The following is a 25,614-nucleotide window of genomic DNA, read 5'->3' on the forward strand; positions in this document are numbered from 1 at the left end:
AAGGCGGTAAATGCCTCCACACCCTGCAATTTTGTTATCTTCAAAGTTGCTTGTTATCCCGGGTATTATTCCAGGCTAGCCCCCCCCCGCGTTAAATTGGCTTATTATTGTTGCCGAAATAACTTACGGCTTCTGTTTCGTTAAGAACGCCGTAGAACAGAACCGCGCGCTCGGAAAGGCACGAGCTAATCGTCCACGGCAAATCCACCGCGTCTTTTCCCTTAAGTGTCCTTTCGTACAACGAAACAACGAAGGTAAAGCGAGGCGGACGGTTACAATGTGGCGTTCCGGAGTTGCTTCGGCGGGACGCGACGCCTACTCGAACGTTAACGGAGCGTTACGCGTCAGGATAGCGGCTTAGACGTAGCTAGCCAGTGCGGGGATGTAACTGACTTATAACGCTAGATTGGTTGATAGAGATAGCCTCCCGCGCTTCCACGTGGCCGCCCTTTCACGCCCCTAAATCATGTTTTTACGGTCTCCTTTTTTCGGGTAATTGGTTAATTTCTGTTAATTTATATCGGTAGTTCTTTACGACGCCGGCCGCCCTGCCCCTTTTAATTTGGCCCACGTACGCTGCAGTAGACTAATTTTACGTCGGTAATTAAAGTTTACCTACGCCACCCACGGTTCACTCTCCCGTCTCTTCTCTATATTATACCGAGGGTTCCTCACTACACCACGAACTCTCTCTCTCTTTAGGGCTAATTTCCTTTCGTCCTCGTTCGTTTCTACGTCGTTGGTGCGGAAGAAAATTGGGGAGAGAAAGCAATTAAATGTAGGTCTTTTTCGTAATAGAGCCCCATAGTAGACTCGCCGTACCAAAAAATCCCGACGTAAAGCATTGCGTACAGTAATTAGAGACAAGAAAAAAGACAGAAGCAGTTTTAGTTTTCCGCAATCACCGTGTTCCACCGCTATAATATACATTTATATAGTATAGATATATATATAAATATATATGAGTGTGTGTACGGAGAAATTACGGAGATATCTTTTTGTTCACGGATATGAATTTTTTTCAACACGAGACGTTACTAAAAGTTGTCGTGCCGTTGGGCTCACGAATTTCCTGTCGAGTATGATCTACAAAAAAATCTATATACCTTTTTCCGGGTCGGATATGGCTTCGTTGAAAGGTAGGCAACCGTAATCGTTTTCGTTTCTGACGTTTTTAGTCACCGAGTCGTTTAACGTACAGTTCGCTCTAAATTATCGTTTGGGTAAAGTTTATATTTTGAAACCCCAAATTAAACGTATGCAAATACGAAAACATTTATTTTACTTGAGACGCTAGACGTGATATTTTAGTCAAAACCTATGGTAGCTTTGTAATTTCAAATTCCCACGGATAACTTGAGCAAAATAAAGTTTTTCAATGAGTTGTGAGCCCTTTTAAAATTGATAGTATTATCATGTTAATTAAAGAATTGAACATTTAAAAAAATAAAAATTTGACGTTTTGAGTCGAAATGTTTCTTTTCGAAGGCATTTATTATCTCAAAGTCCCACTAAAAGTTGAAATAATATTTTCGGTTCTATTCCATAAGATTCTCATGATCTCATCGACACCTTTTCTTTAGATCGCGCAGAGTTGGAAAATAGTAAATTTTTTTTAAATATTTGAAAACTGCCGCGATTGACAAATAAATAGCGATATTTTAGGAAAACGTTTGATAACGAAGATTCGCAACGTGGCTAGTTGACAATTCTTAGGAGTACAATTGATGACAGATTTGTCTACAAACTTTTTGCCGCAACCTGTCGAAAGAAGTGGTTAAAGAAAAATGGGCACTTAATATCGTCTGTTTACAAAAAGCGCCGAACGAATAGAAGCATCACGACGCGAAAAGGATCTCTCCGCGCTGTCATGACACCCTCGAGCGGCGACAAGAACGAAAGAAGTTGAACGGAGCCTGTATGGAAGTAATAAGGGTCTAAGCCTTATTACGAGTGCCTCGTATCTCGTATAAACCGCTTATTACGAGCGAGGTAGATCACTCTGATTGGCAAGTTGATAGCTATAGCGAAGAGCGGATAAGAGCGACCAATCGAGCGACTCTCCGGCTACGAATGAAATTGCCAGCTTATCTAGCGTCCGCTATAGCTACCGAACGGAAAGGGTTTTCGCTATTAAACAACCTGGAATAATAATAAGAAACGGCGCGCTTTTTTGCGCCACAAAAATCGAGCGTAGATTCTGGAAGAACCGGCGGAAGAAGCTAACGATCAGGCCGGGCCAAATGAGCGAGTGGGTCATTCGGCGGCGCTCTCATTCCCTGGTGGCTCTCAGCGAGGCCGGAGAGAAATCACCCCCGAGAAACGAAGCCGGTTGCCGAAAAGGAAGGCCACGGTGGGAGTTGGAACGAAGATTGGCAAACCGTCTTGACCACGTAGTTAAGCTTATTCAAGGGGAAGTAAACGATCCCCGCCTTCGGGTCACCTTCAGCGGCCATCTTTAGAGAGAGAGCGAGCGAAAGATGAGAGAGACGGAAGAGATGAGAGAGAAAGGCCAAAGTGGAAGAATCTTCCCCGCGAAGGGGGGCTGCCCGAGCTACATCATTGATTGTCAGTGATAGGATTTCTGCAGCTGTCAGTGCGTTTCCTTTTCCATATACGAGAGAAGGGAAAATTCCGTATCTTTACAGGTATTGATTGCCAAGCTGGGCATAAACGTCAAGGCCTTGGCCGGAAGATTGCTTTTAGGATGATTTCTACCCCATCTCTCCGCCTTCTCATCTTCTTCATGCCCGCGGAAAAAGGATGCCGAACCAGAGAGAGACGCCCACGACCAGATCTTCATCTCTGAAGCAAAAATAGATAAAGAGGAGATTCGAGAATGAGAGAGAGCGTTGACGCTTTAGTGGCTCAACACGAAAAGCGTTTTTTTAGATTCGACTTCTCGGGTCGGTATTTGACCTACAAGTCGAGAAAACATCCCCGCCGTTCGTCGATGGAATCAACCCTATTTATAAAGAAATATCCCGCGTAACACGCATTTTCTTTTCCGGTGCGAGAAGGCGGTGGGAATATAAGGGAGAAATCTTATTTAGACAGTGTTTTTAAGACGTTTGGACGTGTCTAGCTACTAAATTTTTTACTCTCTGCCAGCCTTTCTCCGTTTGTTCGGTGGGGTGATGGAATTTTACTTTCGACGAGATAGCTGACGTAAGCTAGATCGGGCCGGGATTCGAAAGCGGCTACAGCGAGAAACGTCCCCCATGGGCATGAAAAGTTTATTTCTAAGGGGAAAAAAGAGAAAAGAACGAGTGGGGAGCTTGAGATGGTCGTCGCGGCGCGGGTTGTTTTTTTCATGCTCGCGTTCGCCTTCCCTCCCTCCGCCTCCGTTTTTTAAGCGAGGTTTTGTAAAGAAAAAACGCCGAAAAGAAAGAAGAGACAAGAGATTGATTGCGCGCTATAGCTGATGGGACTGCGAAATAAGAAGATGCTGAAGAGCGGCTAAAGGTCCCTACTCTCTTCTCCGTCCTCCCCAGCCTCCACGCGTCTTCCGAACGTCGACGCTATCGCTGCCTCTACAAAATACGTACGTCGCTTCCTCCCCTTTTTAACAGAGCTTGTTTGCCGAAATTGCGAAAAACTAAAAAATATATATACAGAAGAGAAGGGGGAGGATGAGATGGAAAAAAATATTGTTTTTACGCGAAAATAGTTTTTCTTAGCAGGGGACGAGCGAAGCAGACATATGCTCGCCGTTTTTCCGGAGAGACGAATTTGACCGGGAATTATGATAGATGACGCTGAGAACCTTTTACCATAAAGCCAAATTATTTCAAAGCCATCAACAATGAAAAATATTGGAAAGCGTTACGGTAATATTAGCGATGAATTTCGAGAAAGGGTGGTGTAATATATTGGAAAGTCTTCGAAGACAATGGCTGAAAGGAAATCTCCAATTTCACTTACTTTTCACATTTTTTGTTATATTGATAATACGGTCTAAAATATAGTCGACCTAATTTTTGCTTTGGTTCCTAAATACCAAATATGTCGTATAATTCCTAATGTCTATTTTTTACGCGGGGTGAATTCGAGCTATTCGACTGCTTGAAAATGTACGCCTTCGGAAAGCCTCGATGGAGGAAAACGGGGGTTAAACCTGGTCGTATTCTTTATCTCCTTTACTTTATTTCGTATAGCAAAGCAAGAAAACAGATATTTTCGTAGATAAAACAACGTCTATAAATATCTATTGAAGATACGTAACAGGATTTCCGTAAAGACATCACGTCGAAAGAAAAGGTTTTCGCCGTGGTTGGTCGTATTTATGATAATATAACTTTTTTTGGCCGAAAAAGGGACACCAAACAACAAAAGCCAATAAATTTCAAAAACGCATCAAAAGTACTTTGTCGTTGTAGCGGCGTTCCCTTCACCCGGAGAAGGACACGGATATAGAATCGAGAAAAGAAATGATCAGAAATCATTCGGCAAAATGCGAAGGAATATACAGTAAGCGAAAGCTGGATCCTTTACTTTTTGCGCGCAAAAAGTTGCCATTAAGCGCCCTACATCGAGAGAGAAAGAGGGGGAGGCTAGTGACAAATGATGACATGACGCCGTTATCGCGATCGCTTTTCCCGCCGCCGCCGCCGCCTGCGAGACCAGAGAGCGAGAGATCAAGGAGGCCGACGACAATCTTGTAGAATTCATTCAAATTGAAAGAATTTCGGGGAACATTGAGCGAAGGATTGCCACCGACCAATTGAACCCATATCTTCGCAGTGACATTTAAGCTTCCCTCGTCGTCCCGCTAATGTTACCGAGGAGACACGCGGCGAGAGAGAGAGAGAGAGAGTGGCCGAGATAAGCAGTCGATCGAATCGATCCAAACTCGAACGATCAGCGATGGAAAGCGTTAACGATGTTGCAGCCAGATATCCACAATTTAACTTTTATCGGTATTTGACGGTAACTAATTCGGGTATGGGCCAAATGATAGACTTGGAGAGGGATAGACTCAATAAGAAACCCGCCAGATATTCCGTGGTACCACGAATGATTTTCGGCGCGCGCGAAGAAAATTAAGAATATAATAGCTTAATCTGGTCGGTCAGAAAGGAAAAGAGGGTAAAGTCGAGCCGGGAAAGATATCTAACACATCCTAGCTATTTCCCCTTTATTATTAAACGAGGCCCGATGCTTTTTTATATAAATTCCCGCCTCTTTTCTTTCGCGTTCTTAGCTTTAATCGGATAAGCGCCGGTTTGGGGCAAGTAGGGGCTGGGGGGAGAGAGTCGGTTTTGAAGCCCTTTGGAATTTTCCTATCTAATCAAGCCGTAAAAGACAATTCGAATTTTCGCGTTAGCGGGCGCTCTTTTGTTCTTAACGTCGAGAAAAGGCGAAGAGCTCCGGCCGGCCCGTTCCCTCCGTGGAATGCTCGCGTTCCAGACCTTTCTCCGTCCAACTACCAAACATTCCACCAACAGAGTAAGGAGACGACAGCGTCACCCTGATATTCGGCGCAAAGTCGCCGGCTAACTTTAGCCCATAACGGTTTTTCTAAGCGGCAAAACCACTATATCCCTTTTTTGTTCTTTCGCTTCTAGGCTTCGACTCCTCCCACTTCACTTTCCAACTTATATATAAGCGGCAAAGGGGGGACCACCACTGGCGAGATCCGCGGTATTTCGGATCCAGTCGGCCCTCCTCTCACTATATACCTTTTATATCTTGTCCGTGCTACCGAAATTCCTGGGCTTCTTTCCTTCGGCTCGACTGGCTTCAACCGACGGAAAATTCACTCTCTTTTAAAAGTCCGTCGGTGGTCGGCGGCGTCGCTCTAACTATCGAATGACCTCTTGATCAATACGTATAGCGATTGCTTTATAACAATGTCTACGCGCTTATAGCGGAGGGTGGTTGACTGGCTGTCGTCGGCGAGGCTTCTTAAACACGACCGCGTTAGTCAGCCTTCCGCCATCGGACGATCGAATATATATATACGAGCGATATACGGCGCAAGCAACGTCGTTGGTGGAATGGTCGAGCGGACAAGTGGGGCGCTGGGTCGGACTAAAGACTAGGCGAGACTACACCTCCCACTTTAGTATTTCCCAAAATAACCCTGTAGAAGGTTTTTCCTACACTTAACCGACTTCCACGTAAATTGACCGTGAAGGGAAATGGTCTCGACGACATTTCAGCTTTACCGCCACCAGCGAACCTCCTCCCTCCCGGCCGTACGTACTCGTATAGCGGCCACTGGCGGCCCAATGTTTTTCTTATAATACACCAACCGAGAGAGAAGCTTGGCGAAACCACTCCCGATATTCCTAGGATAGTCGTTAACGGCGATTCCCTAACCGATCACTCGTGGCTTCCGCCAGAATTTGTTCTCGTCCACGCCTGAAAGAACTTTTGGAAAGCTACACGGAATGGTTAAGGAATGGAGTTTACTGTTGGCTCTAGCAACTCCGGATAAAGGCGTTTGCAAGGGGACGCCCCCACGTGTGTTCTTCATATACCCCCGCAACCTCTCTCTCTCTCTCTCTCTCTCTCTCTCTCTCTCTCTCTCTCTCTCTCTCTCTCTCTCTCTCTCTCTCTCTCTCTCTCTCTCTCTCTCTCTCTCTCTCTCTCTCTCTCTCTCTCTCTCTCTCTCTCTCTCTCTCTCTTTACTTCTTAATAGGAGGACAAACTGAAACGAGGGAGATCATAACAAATACCTTTCTCAGTCGAAATCACGAAAGTCGCTAATGCAATAGTGTTTAGTATATTTGTGATCTTTTAAAATGATCATTACCATTTCGAGAAATTAACAACTAATGGCGAGATACATCATTGCTTCATTCATCTTCGAAATTTAATACCAAAGATTTTGTGCACTGACAGTTTTAAAAATAAATTAAACGTTACAAATTTATTGATTCAAAAGTTGTTTGAGAAGATTATTTCTACCTAGGATTCTCGCTAGCTCCTGATTGATTTCTTTTAATATTTAAAATTGCCGAATTTTATCTGATTCGTATCTTTTTGTCGAATAGTTTTGATAAATGTTTTAATTAATATTCCAATAAAAATTTATTTTAAATTAGTGCCAAAAAATTTTAGTACGATGGTTTCTTTATTTAACATAATGTATTTAAATCTAAACTTAAAAAGGGGAAAGGCCCAAATAGCCTATTTTCGTATATTCTGACTCCAAGCTATCGATTAAGCTAAAAGTGTAATATTTACAGCCTAATAAATCAGAGCTCTACGCACGTCGGCTATGTATTTCCGTATGCTATATTTACGCCCAATTTATAAAAAGCTAATACATAATATCGATAAAGCGAAAAATTCTTAAAAGTGAACCTCAACAAGTTTTAATCGCGGATGTTGCAAAATAATTTCTGGAAACCATTATAGCAATAGATTCCCGAATATCATTCATTACCCCCCAAAGAAAAAGGATTTAGGGCTTATTATTGATATTTATAATAGAAGAGGGAGCCACCGTAAGGGTTGTATACCGGGACCTATTCAGTTGCTAACGTGAACAATAAACGAGTACCAAAAAGAGACGTGGAAAGGAGAAGAAAGGAGGTGTACAACACAGAAAGAGTGGGATGCCGAAAGAGGCGGTGGCAGGGGAGGCCGCGGCGGGTATAAAGAGCTATTTTCCCGGTTACCGTAAATCATGAGGAGCACCTTCTAGAAAGAGAGAGAGATGGGGGAAAGGGCTCTAGCTTATATTGCACCCAATAGAGCCACCACTCTTCCATTTAATAAAGATTTACCGGAGCGAAAGCCTCCTAAATATTATCGGTCAGAATATCAGGGGCCTTAAGACGTACGCGCCACCTACCGATCGATCGATGCCGGATTACACACGCGTTTGACTATTCACCGCGATGAATGAGGCCGGACAGTAGAGAGCGACGAAACACGGATACTCTATAAACATTTCCAAAGATCACCACCAATACAGTTCTCAAAGTCCAAAAGCAAACTGCGAATTTGTCCTATTTGCCTTCTATTGCAAACAAAGAAATATAAATTATTCCTACCTTCCGTGCCCCTTGCTGGTGTCAGGCGGATTTATTTGATCGTCTGATATATCTATCCAAACTGACAAACCAAATCAGTAAATATAGTCGCGATTCTATGCAATTTACATTTCTTTTTTATTTTGTACAAAATTGAGAATACAAAATCCAAGCGAGCGCGGTTTGCGTAAACAACTTCCTTCTACCGTTGTCAAATTATTTTATAATTACAACGTTTATCGAATTTTTAGCTACAGTTTAGTATATTTTTTAATTTAAAATTTAAGTTACAATAATAAATTGGCAGTGGGCGGCTCTTCTGAATTAATATCTCAATGTTCTTTAACTTTATTTTATATAACTTAAGATTTAAAAATTTAAGGACACGCGTGCATTATCTTTTGAAAATGTGAAACTCGCTAGAAGATTTAGCATTTTTTAAAAAGCAGTCTAAAATAATATAGATCAAAGTAAAGAAAGCGAAGCGCGGTACAAGATCAATAAATATCCGCAATATACGAACATTAAATTAATCCGAAGAGAGAAAGCCCAAATAAATTTCGCGTAATAGTGAACGTACGAAAAATTGGGTTTCGTAAAGTTTCGAAATCGATCCTAAGACGATTTGTAAATTCCGACCGCGGTTGAAAATCGGCGCGTGAAATATATATATTAAATTAGGAAAGTCGAATTAATTATAAAATAACTCTCTCTCGTCGGAAGAGGGGGTTAATTGCGTAAATTCTTGACGAGCCTCCCGCGGATAAAATGAATTTTAGAGTATGTAAGCGAAATCTTCCAATTCCATTCGGGGTCAAAGGGCGGTGACGTAGAGGGCAAAGCAAAGGGAAAAGGATAAACAGAGCTTCGCAGCCTTGACTGAGCGAGATGAGTAGGAATGGGAGAAAGATTTCTCGGGAAAATATGAGAGAAAGGAAGATGTGGCGCGTACGCGGTCGTTAACCGACTTCCAACGAGAACGACAAAGGGAGAAGGCTCAAAATTTCAAAAGAGAATGTACTTTAAAACTATTCGTCACTTGTTCGGTCTCTCGGAAGCGGCGATCGTTAAATATAAAAAGCCCCGAAAATATATTCTCTCATTAGGCGTCGCAATGTCGATAAATGAAACGACATCATTGCTGGAGAAATCGCCTGATGCGTAGTTCTCATTTCAAATTTAAGATCGATACCAAACTTGCCGATATTAACTAAGCGTAATTACAGGTTTGATTAAAATGGTCCTCGTTAAAAGTTTCATCTCTTATTAGCTGGCGCCAGCATTTTCCTTTCAAGGCTTTTATTCTAACTTAATGGGACGATTTACACTCCCCTTTATGAGCTCATAGGTGATGATGTTAACAAACATTAAAACGCTAAAATCAAGTTTATTTCAAATTAATTTTGAAAACGGCGATCGATTAAGGATAATGCCAAGAGAGTCTTTCTGTTTCTCGTGAACGATAAATTTGATTAATATTTAATTGGAGTATTCCTTGATGATTTTCAAGGCTCTTTCTAACGAATTCAACTTTATTTCATCTTTCCTAGTTCCTTTAAACTTAGATAACTTTAGCTTAATTTAATTTTCCAACAAAAGAGGTTTTGTTGAGAAAATTTTGAATAATACGAATTTATACAAAAAGCTGATATCGAAATTTCCTGACGGAAAACTATAATAATTCTATTTTTAAATCGAACCTGGTGTGGGGGGTGTCTCTTTTTTAGGAACCAAAGTTTTTTCCAAAAGAAATTCGAATAAACATTTCGGCAAGTGACTCGTTAAAATTAGGATAAAATTGTCAAAATCAAGGTTTATCTCCCCCCCCCCCGAATTCGACGCCTTAGGTATATCCCCGCCTAATGTGAAATATCAAACTCTATTGTAAATCTCTATCTAGCACGAGCATCTTGACGTAATATAAAAGAATAAAAACAGCGAAATAAATGAAATCATACCCAAATACACACCTGGAATACCACCAACCAACACCGTTATTCCATTTTGAAGATTTTAGCCACGTTCACACTATCGCTTGAAACATGTTAACATAGCGATTCTCTCTTAATTTCATTAGTCAAAACTGGAATACAAACCTACTTAAACTGAGGATTAAGCTCTATTATGACCGTGGTTTTTAAAGTGTCTGGGGCCCACGAAACACGGTCTTATCATGAGGAACATTATTTTACGGAAATATATAGGAGGAATTATCTTTCAATGGGCCACCATGCAACACGACTATTTTATATATTTTAAACTATCTCATTACTTTGTAAACCATAATCGACTATTTTTTGTTGATTTACCATTTTCAGTAACAACAAAAACCACAATCGACGAAGGGTCTGAGTGGGCGGTGAAGAAAGGAGCGACTCTTAACCTGACTTGCGTCATTGCTCAAATGTCGGAACCACCGGACTTCGTCTTCTGGTATCACGAAACCCAGATGATGAACTACGATTACCCCCGGGGTGAAATCGCCACTCAAAAGTCGCTCGCCGACAACACAATCGTCAGTAGACTTTCCATCAAATTGGCGCAGAAGCAGGACGCGGGGAATTACACCTGCAGTCCGTCCAACGCCGAAAGCGCCAGTGTCTTCGTTCACGTTCTAGGTAAGACGCGTCCATTTTTGTGCCAAAAGCCAATAGAACGTAACTACTTAAAAGTCTCTCGATGACCTAGGGTTAAGGTGGTGCCTTGGGTATTAGCCTAGCTGATTATTGTTTTTATTTTAACTTCACTAGTACGCACCGCACTACGCGTAAACAACACCGAACTACCTCCCTGAATAAAGTAAGATTAAAATTAATAGGAAGATCGAAGCGCCATCCTTTGAAATTCAAATATCCGATTTTCCAAAAAGCCCTAGAAATCTAAGCCCAGGCATCTTCAAAGAATACCGAAAAGGGACTTAAAGCGAGAAAATGAAGAAGGGCACGCTCGCAAGTTTTTAAATTTTAATATTCATAAAGCTTTTATTAGGCTTCAAACTGGAGCTATAAAGCGCCATAAATGCAACGAGAAAGCAAAATATGAGCTCGGAGAGAAAAAAGCGTCGCTGGTTGAAGCTACTCGTAGCTCGGGTTCAGTTATGGCTCTAGCGTGTATAAAACGCGTATGACGATATTAGGAAAGCTTACGAAGCGAGCGAGTCAGTGAAGTCACAATGAAAAGTGGATAAGGCAAAGGATGAGTAGGAGAGGCTCTAGCGCGGGAGAAATTACTGGATATTCCTAAAACAACGGTGAATCAGGCTTCCCCGCTCGGCCTTCTTCGGGAACCCCTTGAAAAAGCATTGGCCCGTGAAATTAGATCTGGCACGCTTCACTGACGAAGAGTCCCTCCAAAAGAGATTCGTTTCTTTTCTCGCTTTAATGATCGGCTTAGGAAATGGGCGCAGTCCAAATACGCGATTTTGAGTTAGGGCTCTCCCGGAACTGCCCAACAACGCGCCAAACGTCGCAGTCAATGGAAAGTATAGGGTAAAACCTTCGCGCGCGAAGGTACCTCCCGACTATCGGGTAATGTCGCTATAAACGCTAGCCACGAGCGAGCCCATCCAACGCCTCTCCATCGCTGTCTCTCTCTCTCTCTCCTTAAAACATCTTACAGCCTTTTTCCCTTTTCGCAGCATCCCATCCGAGTGCTTCCTAAATTCTCTCCCTTCCTTTTGCTCGGATTTAGGAAAAATTTAAAATTTCGTTGGAAAGCTCTCTTATATATTATTTGCATTTCATTTGAAGCGTTTAATTTTTTCCATACGTCGTCTAGCGCGTTCGGAACATGGGGAGTTACTGAAAGAGGAGGGTAAGGCTGAAATAAGTTTAATTTCGTTAGAGCTGTCGATTTTTTTTTTGCTTGGGAGAAGAGGAGTCGACGATATCCTCTTCCTCGCCCCGTATTTGCCACCATCTAGGAATAAAGTTCGCGTCATTTAAGATTTGAAAAATTCTGGGGAGTTTAGGGAGGAGAATTAAAAGGGGAAATTTTTCTCTTAATAAAATGAAAATGGAATATTTAGTTTTCTTGTCCGCACTTTTTTTTGCAAAGCCGGCCCATCCTTTAAAGAGCTAAAGATGGAGCGGAATATGTTCTTACGAATTAAATAGTTCTTTATCGATCTAAAAAGGACTAAATTTATCCTTACGTTTGAGACTCTTTTGCTATTTATGTTTTATTGATGGCGTGCTAGAAAGAGAGAAGCACTTAGTTTAATTTCTGATAATTGAATCACTTTAAAAATTTGTCTCGTTCGTCTTATGGTTATTCTTTTATAGATCGAGTTAGTATTTAATCCCCCCTAATCCCCCAGGGGAGTTGTTGACTATCCAATACGACGGTGTGTTCCAAGTTTGACTACGTAAGACGTATAGCGAGAGAAATAGGTCAAATATAGACCCACGCCTGTAGAAGTGTTCAACCTGTAGTACACTGATGTTCAGGGAGAAGATAATATTACATTTTCTTCGCGTTGCGGAAAGGGCAAGAATTTGAAACGGAAACGATCGAGAAATGTGCTGGTAAAATATTAATTCAATATTTCCCAGAATTATATTTTACTTTTGTATTCTGTTTTTCCGCGCACAGGTCAGCTTCTTGGCTTTGCAGATATTTTTTCAAATAAATAAATAAATACAATTTATATCTTTCAATAAAATGTTAATTTTTACCAATTTATTTTTAGATAGTCAAACTTTTTATGGAGATTTTTATTGAATAAAGTTTAAATTTTACAAGTTTAGTTCTGAGAGGGGCCCGACCAGCTTGTAAGTGATAAAGCATTGCTGGCCATTTGAAGGGGACACGACCTAAAATCGAACCCAAGTTCCACGCGACCTTTTTTCCTTGTCGCTGGAAAACGTAAAAAGTGTCTTTTGGGGACGTTGCTCGCGAATACATTTTTCACAAGCGCTGAAATATTCGCGTGAAGCCTTTGCCAGGCATTTCCTAAGACATTTCCTGTTAGAAACCGGAAAACCTATATTTCAAAAGCTTTTAAGGAGATTTCCTGAAACTTGGTGGGCAGTGCCTTAACTCTTTTCTCTCTTTTTACTCCTTTGCCCCTTTACCATCTCTCTTTCCATCCGTCTCTAACTGCATTCGGGCCTCGGCCGGGTTGTACCCTTTCAATTCGGATGATGGCGACCGTTTCTGTGGCGCATTTTGGACCTCGCCGACAGATTTGGATACGGGCAACGAGAAGAAGTCGGAAGAGGAAAAGGGTAAAATGAGGACGGATACGACGTCCCCCAATCCGATGGCAGCCGTCCCGTGGAGCGCCGGACCCTACATCGTACCCTCTTTTGACAACGCCACGTCCAGAAACGTCACCTCTCAGCTAGGGCTCACCGCTTACCTTCACTGCATCGTCAGGAACTTGGGCGACAAAACGGTACGTTCCCTTTTTGACATTCCTCCGTATAACACGGATGATTTGAAACTGAAGTCTAATGTCCGCTTGACATTCCAAAGAGCGGAATTTGTAGCTATAGTTGCGTTTGAAATCACCATTGGCCCTCAGTCAATAGCGATTTCCAACACAGTTTGCGTATATACTTACATATTGTTATGATAAAAAATTTAAATCGGGACGATTTATGTTAAAAGGGGGGAAATGTTATGATTAAAAAGTTGTTTATATTTATTATCATAACATTTCCTCAATTTTATATATTTCATCATAACCCGTCTATTTATTAACTTAAATGATAGCTCCTGAATAAAATGTCATGTATTACAGTATACAGTTATTATCAGTTTCGCAGTTTGAATTTGGTTGGTTTGATTCGAACCACTGAGGTTGAAAAAATATTTAAAACCTATCTTGGTCAATAACGTAGTTCCTTCACTGTCTACAAAAACCAGAGACGCGCTGCCGGGTATTGTTTGTATTTTCTTTTTTGGTAGCACAGTCTCCAAAATGGGCTTTGATTTGTCAGTCATTGACGCGCCCATTAAGCTGTAAAAAATTAAATTTCTCAAAATATTAGGGTTTTGATCAAGTTAATTAGTGAATTATCAATTAATATGCAGCCATTTAATTAAGAAAACTTTTCGTGTGATGTAAAGATAGTTTTACACAAAAAATAATTAAATATTGATTTATCTGACCAATATCTTAATTCTAAAGCAGATCATATTGAATTATGTCAAGCGCAAAAAGGACCAAAATTAAAAAATTATCGAAACTTATCTGAAACTATGGAAACTGATTTAGCTCTATTTCGAGTCAATTTGTACAGTAATCCTGAAACTAACGAAATTTAATTCACAAATTTTTATCACAATAAACAACTATAAAATGATGGTACCATTAATAAAAATTCCATCTTTTAGGTTATAAAAAAATACTAAATCAATATAAATAACATTAACCTTCTTAGTAACAAAGTCGTTCCAATGGCGTAAACTGAGTAAACAGCGCTGTTATTAAAATGCCCCCGTCTAAGCTACAGCGTACGTGCCCTACTTACGCGCTTTAGTCCGCGTGGTAAGTTTATTACAAAAATAAAACCTTTATAGGAAACCCGGCGGTAGGTATAACTTTTAAAACAAGCATTTCTGTTTTCCTTTGAAGCGCGAATAAAATAGAGGCTCGCTCCAGTTCTTACGTTCCGTAAAGATAGCCCGCGCGCGAATGGTGGAAAAGTTGATTATCTAGCGGCATCCGCCCGGGAGAAGAAAGAGCGGGAAAAAAAGCAGTATAGCTCTCAACAAAAAATCAACAAAATTTACGCCTACAAACGAGGTCTCCGCGCAGCGAATCAAAGCGTCTATTGAGATGAAAAATAGACCTGGCCATAATACTAAGAAAATATCTAAAAATACATATATTCTCCGATAGCCATCAGGTAAGAAAGTTTCGTATCGGGCATCGACAAAGGCCGTAAAAATGGTGGAAAGGTGCGGGGAGGGGGAACAAAAATGGATATCACTTATTTTTATTACCCTTTTTCCTTGAATAATGCTCCGCGCCCCGGTAGCGGAGATACACTTCACACGGCCATAAAGGTGTCTTTCAATAAGGCCCCGTGAAGAGCGGCCGCTCAACAATGCACCCGAAGCGTCTTCTTCTGACGTAGCAACAACAACAAAAAAAAACGCCGATTGAATCAATTTATCGATTTTTTTCTACGTACAATAGATATTAAAATTCGTAGCGGGGGAAATGTGAGCTTATTGAAGGGCCACCGAAGAATATCCCCGGCTTAATAAATTTGTCGGGGATTTACTTCTTTAACGCCATCTCCCGCGCGTTGATTGTAATAATGTATTCAAAAATCGAGCCCTCTATATTCTTCTTACCTCCAGCGCATCACCATCCCCCATTTTGTCGCTAAGTACCGGTCATTAACAACGCGCCCGAGATAGAAGTGGTACGGGTACGAAGCTAAAAACTGTTTATTATAAATAACTCACACTCTCCGTCGCCGCTTTTCTTCTCTTCGCTAGGCGGCCTTCCTGATAAATTCCCACGAAAGAGGTTTTATATTAGACTGTCGCTCCCTATGTTCCAACCTCCCCGAAGTCATTAGCGAGTAAAACAAAGACACCCCCCCCCCCGCCCTCGTCTCTTAATGACGAGAGTTTATAGGTCTCGAGCTTCGTTATGACGCCTACTAAAATCTGAAAATCATTATTTATTTAGTCGTTAGTCGGAGGTGACCCGTCAGTTGAGACAACTGTGAAACGTCACGGTATGGCTTTCTTTTATGTGGGCTTAAGAGCGGAATTAATTAGAATTTAATTCAGAGGTAATCAACTTTTTAACGTGAACATTACTTCAATCCGATTTAAACTAATGTTTCGATGTCAAAATGCAATTCTTGACCAAACAGTTGCTGCTCCTGTACAGTGCCGTATTTCCGCCTAGGCCAACTATACGCCAACTATAGGCCATGGCCTAGGGGCCCATCCTTGGAAGGGGCCCTCCAGTGACCGTAAGAACTGTATTCAAAGACATAAATCTATAATATCAATCGTAATTTATATTGTAGAAATTCCTAGGTAGAAGACTTTGATTTAAAATTACCAAAATTTATGCCTGGCAGTTTACGGACGCAGCCTTAAATCGCAATGTTGCATAATTATCGCGTATTTAGTCGTAGATTGTTGGAAATTCAGGCACAGCCTAGCTGCCTAGTTCCAGGGATAAGAGTAAATGCAGCGCGTGAAAAGGGGACCCAAACTCCTTATCTGCCTATGGGCCCAGGATCCGGCCCTGCTCCTGTATAACGGAAAAACATTTTTTTAATTCTGGTAAATTAATCCTGGCGTTCAAAATGGTATCATCATATCGAAGGTTCAAATGTGGGTTTTATAATTAGTCACGACGAATCTGGAAAACCTACGGTACCTAATGATTTAAAAGTGTAATCTCAGCCAAAATTGAGCCCCCTAAAACGTAAACTTTTGTTGGTACTCATAAAGGGGTATGGTGCAATGAGAAATCTCTGCGGTGCACGGTAGTGCATCGTTCGTGCAATCGATTAGGCAGGTTTAAATTATCGAAATCAAAAGTGGGGGGGGGGCTGTCGTTAACTTAGCCCCCCACATGAATTATTTAAGATTTTTTTTAAATTTCCCGCATTTTTTGACGGTGCAATAAAAAAATTGCTGGTGCATGCTGGTGTATCATTGGTGCATTCGATTGGACTTGTTGTTTTTATCAATACCGAATATTAGATATTACGGTCATTTTATGTTTTTTTTAAATTTCACCCCTTTCTTGACGGTGCAATAAAATATGTTGGTGGTGCACGATAGTGCACTCTTGGTGCAATAGATTAGGTACTTTATTATTATCAAAATCGAATATGGGGGGCTGTCGTTAACTTAGCCCCCACTTTGATTTTTGAATTTCCCGCCTTTCCCCGATGGTGCATAAAATATTTTTGGTGGTGCACTACGGTGCATGATGGGTGCAATAAGGTGCACTAGCTAATTTTAAAATTGCTTACTTGGGGGGGCTAACTTAATGGAGCCGACCATGGGCCAAATAATGATAAATCCAGGACATGACTCTATGCGAAAAACCCGTCCAATAGCGCTAACACCCGACCACTATTACCCCCTATTGGGAAAAGCGCGCGATCGCGGACCTACGTCATTTTGGGGGCATATTTTTTAGGGGCAGTTTTCAAAAATAATACACGTGGTCGTCGTAGTAAATATCCCGGAATATTTATTTACAGTTATCATATATAGTGTGGTTATAAATGTAAGTAACTATTTTTATACGTACTAAGTTCATAATTAGTATAATATATATAAATATATAATACTTTCCTAGAATGGTTAAAATTAATCTAAAACTGAGAGGCCAATATGGCAGGATTTTTGAATAACAACCGCCACTTATTTCCGAGTTCCGACTTAAGCAACACTAGATGGCGTTCGGGAAACCGGAAATTTCTGCTTGATTTTGCTCCCAATTTTTTTTTATTTGCTCCTTTTCTCCACCTACTAAAATGGCCGCCTGTTACTTTTGGTGGACGACCGATTTAGTACGTGAGAAGGTACCAGAGTCATGTCCTGGATTTATCATTATTTGGCCCATGAGCCGACCTTATACAACCTGCCGAGTTTCTGATAAAATTACATCGGTACAGAAATTTAACTAACCTTAGTCAAAACAAGATTTTTACGCAATAAAAGTTGGCAGAGCTCTCAAACCACTCTGCATTTCCCTTTAAATATAATACAGGCGCTGCTTAACCTAATAAACATGATCCTACGGTTCTGTGAGATTTTCAGGAAAAAATTCTTATTTTAAAGCGAATACAATTCAATTGCCTTAATATGGAAAGTGTACAGACATTAAAATATCACAATTAAGTTTCCTAATGGATTCGTAAATTTGAGTACAACAGCAAACAAACAAGATCCCACTCCGTGAACAATGAATTCGAAATGTATAGCAAAATTAAAGCTGTCAAGCCTAGTCTATACAATAGTATGGACAAAGTTCAAGTCCCTAATAAGAGAATGTAAATTAGCTGTAGAAATTACCGTGACACTAATTTTGCCATCTTAAGACTGAAAGGTAAAACCCCCTTGTCATTTTCGATGGGAATATTTCCTTTATGCGAGACTTATTATAGACTGAAGACGTTAATATTTACAACTTAAATGTATAATGGATTTAATTTAGAGAACTCAACAAACGTATTTTGGTTGTCCTTTGCTATGACCAATGAATTTGTATTATGGAGTAAATAGTTAAGGGGCGTTCAGACTATAAAACTTTTAAAGGCCCACTTGTTTGGCCACCAAACATGACTATCTATCTAATTGGCAATGAATTAAGAAGTGTGAACAGCAAATGTTGGTTCACTTTTTGGTGTCTCAACACGCAACTTTTTTCGGTTAGGTGACAGATTTTTGCGTGCACAATTTGTTTGAGATATAAAACTACTTGTCATTCAAACAATGAAATACGTCAATGTCCCCGGAACATCGAAGTCTGCTTACCATATAATATTGCTTTTATGGTAGGGATGCACCGATATATCGGCCGATATATCGGCTAATTTTTCAAATATCGGTATCGGCCAATATCGGCTTAAGCGAGGCCGATATTAGCCGATACTTCTGGTATTAGAAAAATATTTTCAGGAAAAACTTTAAAAAAAGGCGATACTCAACTAACTAATTAATGGAAAACATTTATTGCCACAACCTTACATTTCCTTTTAAAAAGGCCAGTTGATCGCTGTTGTAGGAAATAATTATTCGCGTCCAAAACGGTCAGGAATCAAAAGTGGTTTTTAGACTCCAAAAGCCATAGATCATATCATTTTTTAACAGGTGGTTACGAGAGTAAACAAAAAAGCATAATATTGTGATAGGTAACTTTGTTAATATCGGCCGATATATCGGCTATCCTAGGCCGATAATATCGGCCGATATTATCGGCCACGATTAGCCGATATATCGGCCGGCCCATATATCGGCTGTACCCATATCGGTGCATCCCTATTTTATGGAAATAGTGGACATAAATAATTTTTATAGGTTATACCTTATTTCTAAATTTCATATAAGAAACATTACAGCAGATGACATTAAAAAATACGAATAATCCCATTGGAGAAAGCCAAATCGTTAGCCCTCATGTGAAAAATTATCGCGCTTTTGCGACCTACAAAAAGTGTGAGATGCGTAGGTTGACCAATTAATTAGTAAGGTCAATGGAAGAAAGTGTGATCAAAATATTTTTTGGGAGTTTACTTGAAATTAATCCTAAACTAAAAATTGCACCCTCTTAAGAATTGGTACCATAAATATGGCCACTTTATCCTACATAACTACGCAATTAAATATAATATCAAATAAATAGTTATTTAAATAATAATTATTTAATTTAACTCTGTTACTGATAACCCTTACCCCCCAAAAGCGGGGCAAGTATGATAGGGGGGTGGGGTAATTGTGATCACGTGGAATCCTTGACCAATCGGAATGAAATAGGCCTTTCTCTAAAGTAACATTGGCCTTCTTGTTTAGATGTATCGGGCGCATCACTCGTGACGTAGAAGTGACGTTTCACTAGGATAGCCAATTAAAATTCGACGAGTCGCCCTTTTTAGTTTCACATCGAGATATATATATCGAAGTGGGACTATTGCTATGGACGGAATGTCGTTAAGTGTTGTTTGTTGTTTGTTTGGCGTGGAAAGCAACAACACGGCAGATGGAGCTGCGAAAAATAATTTATTAATATAATTTGTATTAGTGGCCTAACCGAGACTCGAACACAGATAGCTGCGGGCCGCGTAATCTCCAAAAACCGATGCCTCTACCAACCGAGCCACACCGCTCTGTACAAACTTTTCTCGGAACTTGTAGTATTTCTTTGCAACGCGGGGGGGATTTGTCAAGTTAAGTTGTCGCAATTCCCGTTCCTTTTTCCGGGTTATTTTACGTATATTTACGGCGTTTTAGGGTCAAGTTAACCTCCACCTTCGCCTCCCCCCGCCCCAATTTCGACCCCCTTATCGATAACGTGTATGGTCAGAAGTAATAAATAAGTGTGGCACTTTCTTATCGAAACCGTGTATGGTCAGAAGTAACAAATAAGTGTGGCACTTTCTTATCGAAACCGTGTATGGTCAGAAGTAATAAATAAGTGTGGCACTTTCTTATCGAAACCGTGTATGGTCAGAGGCAATAAATAAGTGTGGCACTTTCTTATCGAACTCGTTTATACGTGGCACAAAATAATATTATCGCCTTCTTGGAGAACTTGTATAGTTTGTATAGTTGGTCCAGAGATTTGGTCTCTTTGACGCGCACGCAGTGCCGTTAATTTCCGCCCCTTCCGAACAACCCCCTTAAAGAGAAAGTGACCGAAAAAAACAAGTTGGTCTCATTCGATAGAGCTCTTTGACGCGCACGCAGTGCCGTTAAATTCCGCCCCCTCCGAACAGCCCCCTTAAAGGGAAAGTGACCGAAAAAAACAAGTTGGTCTCATTCGATAGAGCTCTTTGACGCGCACGCAGTACCGTTAATTTCCGCCCCCTCCGAACAACCCCCTTAAAGGGAAAGTGACCGAAAAAAACAAGTTGGTCTCATTCGATAGAGCTCTTTGACGCGCACGCAGTGCCGTTAATTTCCGCCCCCTCCGAACAACCCCCTTAAAGGGAAAGTGACCGAAAAAAACAAGTTGGTCTCATTCGATAGAGCTCTTTGACGCGCACGCAGTGCCGTTAATTTCCGCCCCCTCCGACCAACCCCCTTAAAGGGAGAGTGATCGAAAAAAACAATTTGGTCTCATAGAACAATAAAAGTAAAAGATTGGATCGTCTACGCTATCGTCTACTTGAAAGAGTGAGACCAAAAAATCCAAAGCAGTCGAACTTAGGGCGTGTTGCAAAAGTCTGCTTTGCTAGAATCAAACATGTTAAGTTCAATGGGCTAGCACTTTGGCTAGGGCTTTGGCAACAGGCCCTTAAGCTGAAAAGTATGCGACCATGGGGACAGAATCTCCGTCTTGCCATATTCTTAGTACATAAATACATTCTTGCAATAATATGATTTATGCAGTTGTTAATAATCCATATTAAATATCTGCTCTAAGAAAATACTAATTTAATCACCGAGATAATATAAAATCACATGGCCTGAACAGCTTTTGTATCAGTTTGCCCACCCACGTATCTTGAGGTTGGGCGGTGGCCACTCTTAAACATAGGATAGTAAATTATATATCAAAAGATAGGAAATCACATTGCCTCAACAGCTTTTGTATTGGTTTGCCCAGCCGCGTATCCTGAGGGTGGGCGGTGGCCACTCTTTAACATAGGATGGTAAATTATGTATCAAACGATAGGAAATCACATGGCCTCAACAGCTTTTGTATTGGTTTGCCCACCCGCGTATCTTGAGGGTTAGCGGTGGCCACTCTTAATCATAGGATGGTAAATTATATATCAAAAGATAGGAAATCACATTGCCTCAACAGCCTTTGTATTGGTTTGCCCAGCCGCGTATCCTGAGGGTGGGCGGTGGCCACTCTTTAACATAGGATGGTAAATTATGTATCAAACGATAGGAAATCACATGGCCTCAACAGCTTTTGTATTGGTTTGCCCACCCGCGTATCTTGAGGGTGGGCGGTGGCCACTCTTAAACATAGGATGGTAAATTATATATCAAAAGATAGGAAATCACATTGCCTCAACAGCCTTTGTATTGGTTTGCCCAGCCGCGTATCCTGAGGGTGGGCGGTGGCCACTCTTTAACATAGGATGGTAAATTATATATCAAACGATAGGAAATCACATGGCCTCAACAGCTTTTAAATTGGTTTGCCCACCCAGGTATCCTGAGGGTGGGCGGCACCCACTCTTTAACTTAGGATGGCAATTTATATATCAAACGATAAGAAATCACGTAGCCTCAACAGTTTTTGTATTAGTTTGCCTACCTGTGTCTACTAAGGGTGTATGGGTTTGCCCACTCGAATACACTGATGTGGAACTGATATTACGGCTGGGCCGACTTGTTATAAAGATCTAACCACCTAAACTGAACTGAACTCCTACGTATCTCGTGACGAAAGCGATACATTAAAACAAGTTCGGCAAGCGTAATGGCTTTATAGACAGGCCTATTACATACAGAGAATAAATATGGTGTCCTAATAAAGCTTAATTTTTTTCGTAGCTCTAAAATAATATACTTTTAAACTAAAGTACCCAAATGCTTAACCTTTCCTTTTTAGTAAGTTTATAACAAGAAAATTATAAAAAGTTGTCTTATAAACCATAAATTATTTTACCAAAATTTAACATTGATTAACTGATCACACTTACCCCCAATTTTGAAAACCTCAAATTATTCCCAGCAAGTAAAAAGATAAACAGACTACAAAATACCAAAATATGAAACCGGTTTGCCAGTTAGGAAAGACGTTACAGAACTTTCCTTTTGGTAGAAGAGTAACACGTTTTTCAACTAAAAGTTTTAAAAACTTAATTTAATTTAAATTAACACAAAATTTGTATAATTAAGTATATTTCATTATATATTCATCAAATATTTTATTATAATAATATTTGGGGAAATAATGGGGGCTGATCACACTTAACCCCTTTTCACACTTACCTCCATTGACCGTATATTGTAACCCGGCCACCTGTTTAAAGGCATTATAAGTCGCTAGATGCCTTGAGTATTAGCTTAGCTGATTAAATATAAATAAAGGCTGGTTTTACGCCACAATATTGAGAGTTCAGGAAGAAATCGTATTTAACCTGGTTTGAAATATCTCTGCTCCGGTGAGTGCCAACGTTTATTATTTTTATTAGAACTAAATAATTTTTCGTGTCGCCGCTTGCCGGTGCTGCAAATTGCCTTAGTGAAAACCAACATTTCGGTCTAACGGAATTTTATTGCGTTTTAGGCTATTTAGTAAAAACATAAGTAACATAATAACCATAAGTTAATGACAGTCTATCGTATAGTGATTGCGTAATCGGAAGTCGCGTAACCGGAAACGCACCCCTTCTTTATCTCTTTGCTGGCGAATTTTTGCCGAATAAGTTGAAAATAACACATATAATCGTAAATTCTATAGTCAGTTGCTTTGTCAGTCCTTAGCCACATAAGGATTTAAATTGTCATTGGTGAAACAGCCCATTATTAGAGAACTTAGCGTTGTGAGAATAAGAAGTGTCATATTTATGTCTACTATGTTACTTATGTTAAATTAAAAGTAGCCTACAAGAAAACTTAGTTGATTTGGTTTGACTTGAGTATAGATTGCAGTTGGCTTCTTCCGCTGCCAAGCTAATCAGGTAACCAAAAATATTTGGTCGTGAGCTACGAAAGGATTAGAAGCTTAAAGAGAGAGGATTTTATTCAAGCAACAAAAAAGTCTTCGAAGAACGCCCACTAATTATGATAAAAAAAGCGAATAAAAAGAAAAGTCCACAATGAAAAAGGATGAAAGAGCTAAACTCTAAAGAAATTTGAAGAATTTTAAAAACTTACAAATAGTTCGTACCAATAGATCTTCGAGTAAACAAAAAGACGCGAATCTCGGACCAAATAGATCTTCGAGTGAAAACTAAATTAAATAAAATTAAATAGCCCCGACATTCCTAAGGTAGACCGTATTAAAAAGCTATTTTTTTACCAATCCTACGCGAGCCCTAGCCCCCTGATTTACTTTGATCCTTATCAATCTTTTAAAAAGCTAATTTTTTTAACAATCCTACGCGAGCCCCAGCCCCTGATTTACTTTTACTTTTCTTGATCTTTATCAATCTTTTACTAAGCTCGATCCCTTTCAATCTCTCAAACAAAACTCCCGATTTTCATTAATTCAACCGACTTGTGGGGATTAAAGTGAATTTTTAAAGTAATTTTTGAAAATTTCCACTGATGTCAGAAAGGTATTTCTTCACATTAAAGAGCTGGTTTTTTCTTCATTTCGGCCGAAAAATGGCTAAAGGTGAGAGCACAAAGGTCCATCTTTGGCCCCTAAACGTTTATCTCTCTAGCACTTCCCCCACCATATCTACTTTCATCTGTCTCTCTGAACTCTCGGATCAGGTGATTCTCCGTCAACCGATTCCCCTCATATACGGCTGAAAGGAGAGTCTGCTTTAGAAACTTAACCGGAGATCATTGTTTAGGCCCTGCGACGGCGAAAAATAAACATTCGTTTTAAGTCATCTTAGCGTGCCGTGACGAAACTCTCCGACAGCTTAACCAGTATAGCGGCGCTAAGGGTGGGCTGAAGTGGGCTTTAGCCCCCCTGCATTTCTGAGAGGGGCCACATATTTATATTAAAAGGGCCACATATTCATAATTAAGATTCCACATATTTTAATTTATGAATTTTCATTATCTCTAGAAATTTGTTTTATTGCGAAGAAACGTTTTTCTGGAAAAAATCTTTCAAAATCAATTGGTTTACTCAAAAAGTTAGTAGACCATAAACATATAGATTCGGGAGGAAGGTAGCGGTAATTGAGAGAAAGTTGAAAAGAAAGGGGCTTATGGGAATTTAGGGTAATATCCCAGGAATGCACGTGTCCCCTCAAGGTCAGATACAAGGTCAGTAAAACGCGACGAGAGCCGCAACAATAAAACGACCTTGCTCTTCTCGCTTCCTGGAAAATTTTGGGTTTTTTCGATTTCACCACTTTTTCGAAATATGGTCAATACAAGGTTCCCGCTAAGGGTCACAAAATTCTTAGGGGCCACAAAATAATTAGCCCACCTGTGAAAAAACCTTAGCGCCGCTACTGAGCTTAACTCGACCCGTTATGACCCGGCGTTAGCCCGACGATGAATATTTGGGGTTGGGCCACTTTTATTTAATATGGTATTTCTGTCAACAAACGTTAAATAGATTTTCACGAGTGAAGAAATAATAAAATTGTTCCGTGTAGCGAAATTTTCATCTCTAAGCGGATGATGGCGTGAGCCCTAATCTCTCAGTGATCAAGACCTTCGGAAGTACCGTTACACTGTGATTGGTCTTTTCCACCCACGTTAGGTTTCTGGGAAGCTTTCGATTTAAAAATAACGATCGCCTTGATAATAAAGGCCGAAACCAGGTCGCCTAATTTAGCAAATTCCGGGAAAAAAAAAGAGTTTTTCAGACTTATAAAGTGGATAGGATGAAAATATATAAAATGGGAGACAGACCTTATCAAGCGGGCAAAAGCTTTCCCATTTTGGCCATTCAATTTTTTTAAACGGGGTCGTGCGCGGCCATTGCCATACTAGATACGACAAACATTTTCTTTCTCGACGCGGGGCTCTTACACGTAAATTTATAGGGCAATTTAAATTTCAAATCCAATTTTTGAGTTTCTTATCTTCATTCCTGGAAAGAACCGTTTTTTTCAATGTCCCTTTTTCGGCCCTGGTCTCTCCTTATAAACGAAGGCTGGACTTTAAAAAGGTCCAATACTGGTCCTCCCTTACCTTTGGGAGAAGCTCAAATATTTATGGGGGAAAAATTCATATATTAGAAAGGAGAATATATTCATGAATCATGTAAATAAGGTTAATGTGTCTTTACCCTCTTTTCTCTCCTTCTCTGTCGGATCGCGTATTACCGAGACTAATGACGAGTTTACCGTTTCACGAGGTCGTT

The 25,614-nt window shown here is 40.3% G+C and overlaps 1 protein-coding gene across 2 annotated transcripts in view; it reads left to right on the plus strand.

Annotated features, from left to right (window-relative positions):
* LOC149942918 (basement membrane-specific heparan sulfate proteoglycan core protein-like) overlaps nucleotides 1–25,614 on the plus strand; it is a 99,311-nt gene that overhangs the window by 14,965 nt on the left and 58,732 nt on the right. For both annotated transcript variants that reach the window (XM_090177250.1, XM_090177249.1), the window contains exons 2-3: nucleotides 10,307–10,606; nucleotides 13,175–13,386. In XM_090177250.1, the coding sequence (XP_090033376.1) occupies nucleotides 10,307–10,606; nucleotides 13,175–13,386 (512 nt within the window). The remainder of the gene's footprint in view (nucleotides 1–10,306; nucleotides 10,607–13,174; nucleotides 13,387–25,614) is intronic.

The sequence above is a fragment of the Leiobunum rupestre genome, chromosome 6, assembly GCF_980474605.1.
Source record: "Leiobunum rupestre chromosome 6, qqLeiRupe1.1.hap1, whole genome shotgun sequence".
Lineage (NCBI taxonomy): Eukaryota > Metazoa > Arthropoda > Arachnida > Opiliones > Sclerosomatidae > Leiobunum > Leiobunum rupestre.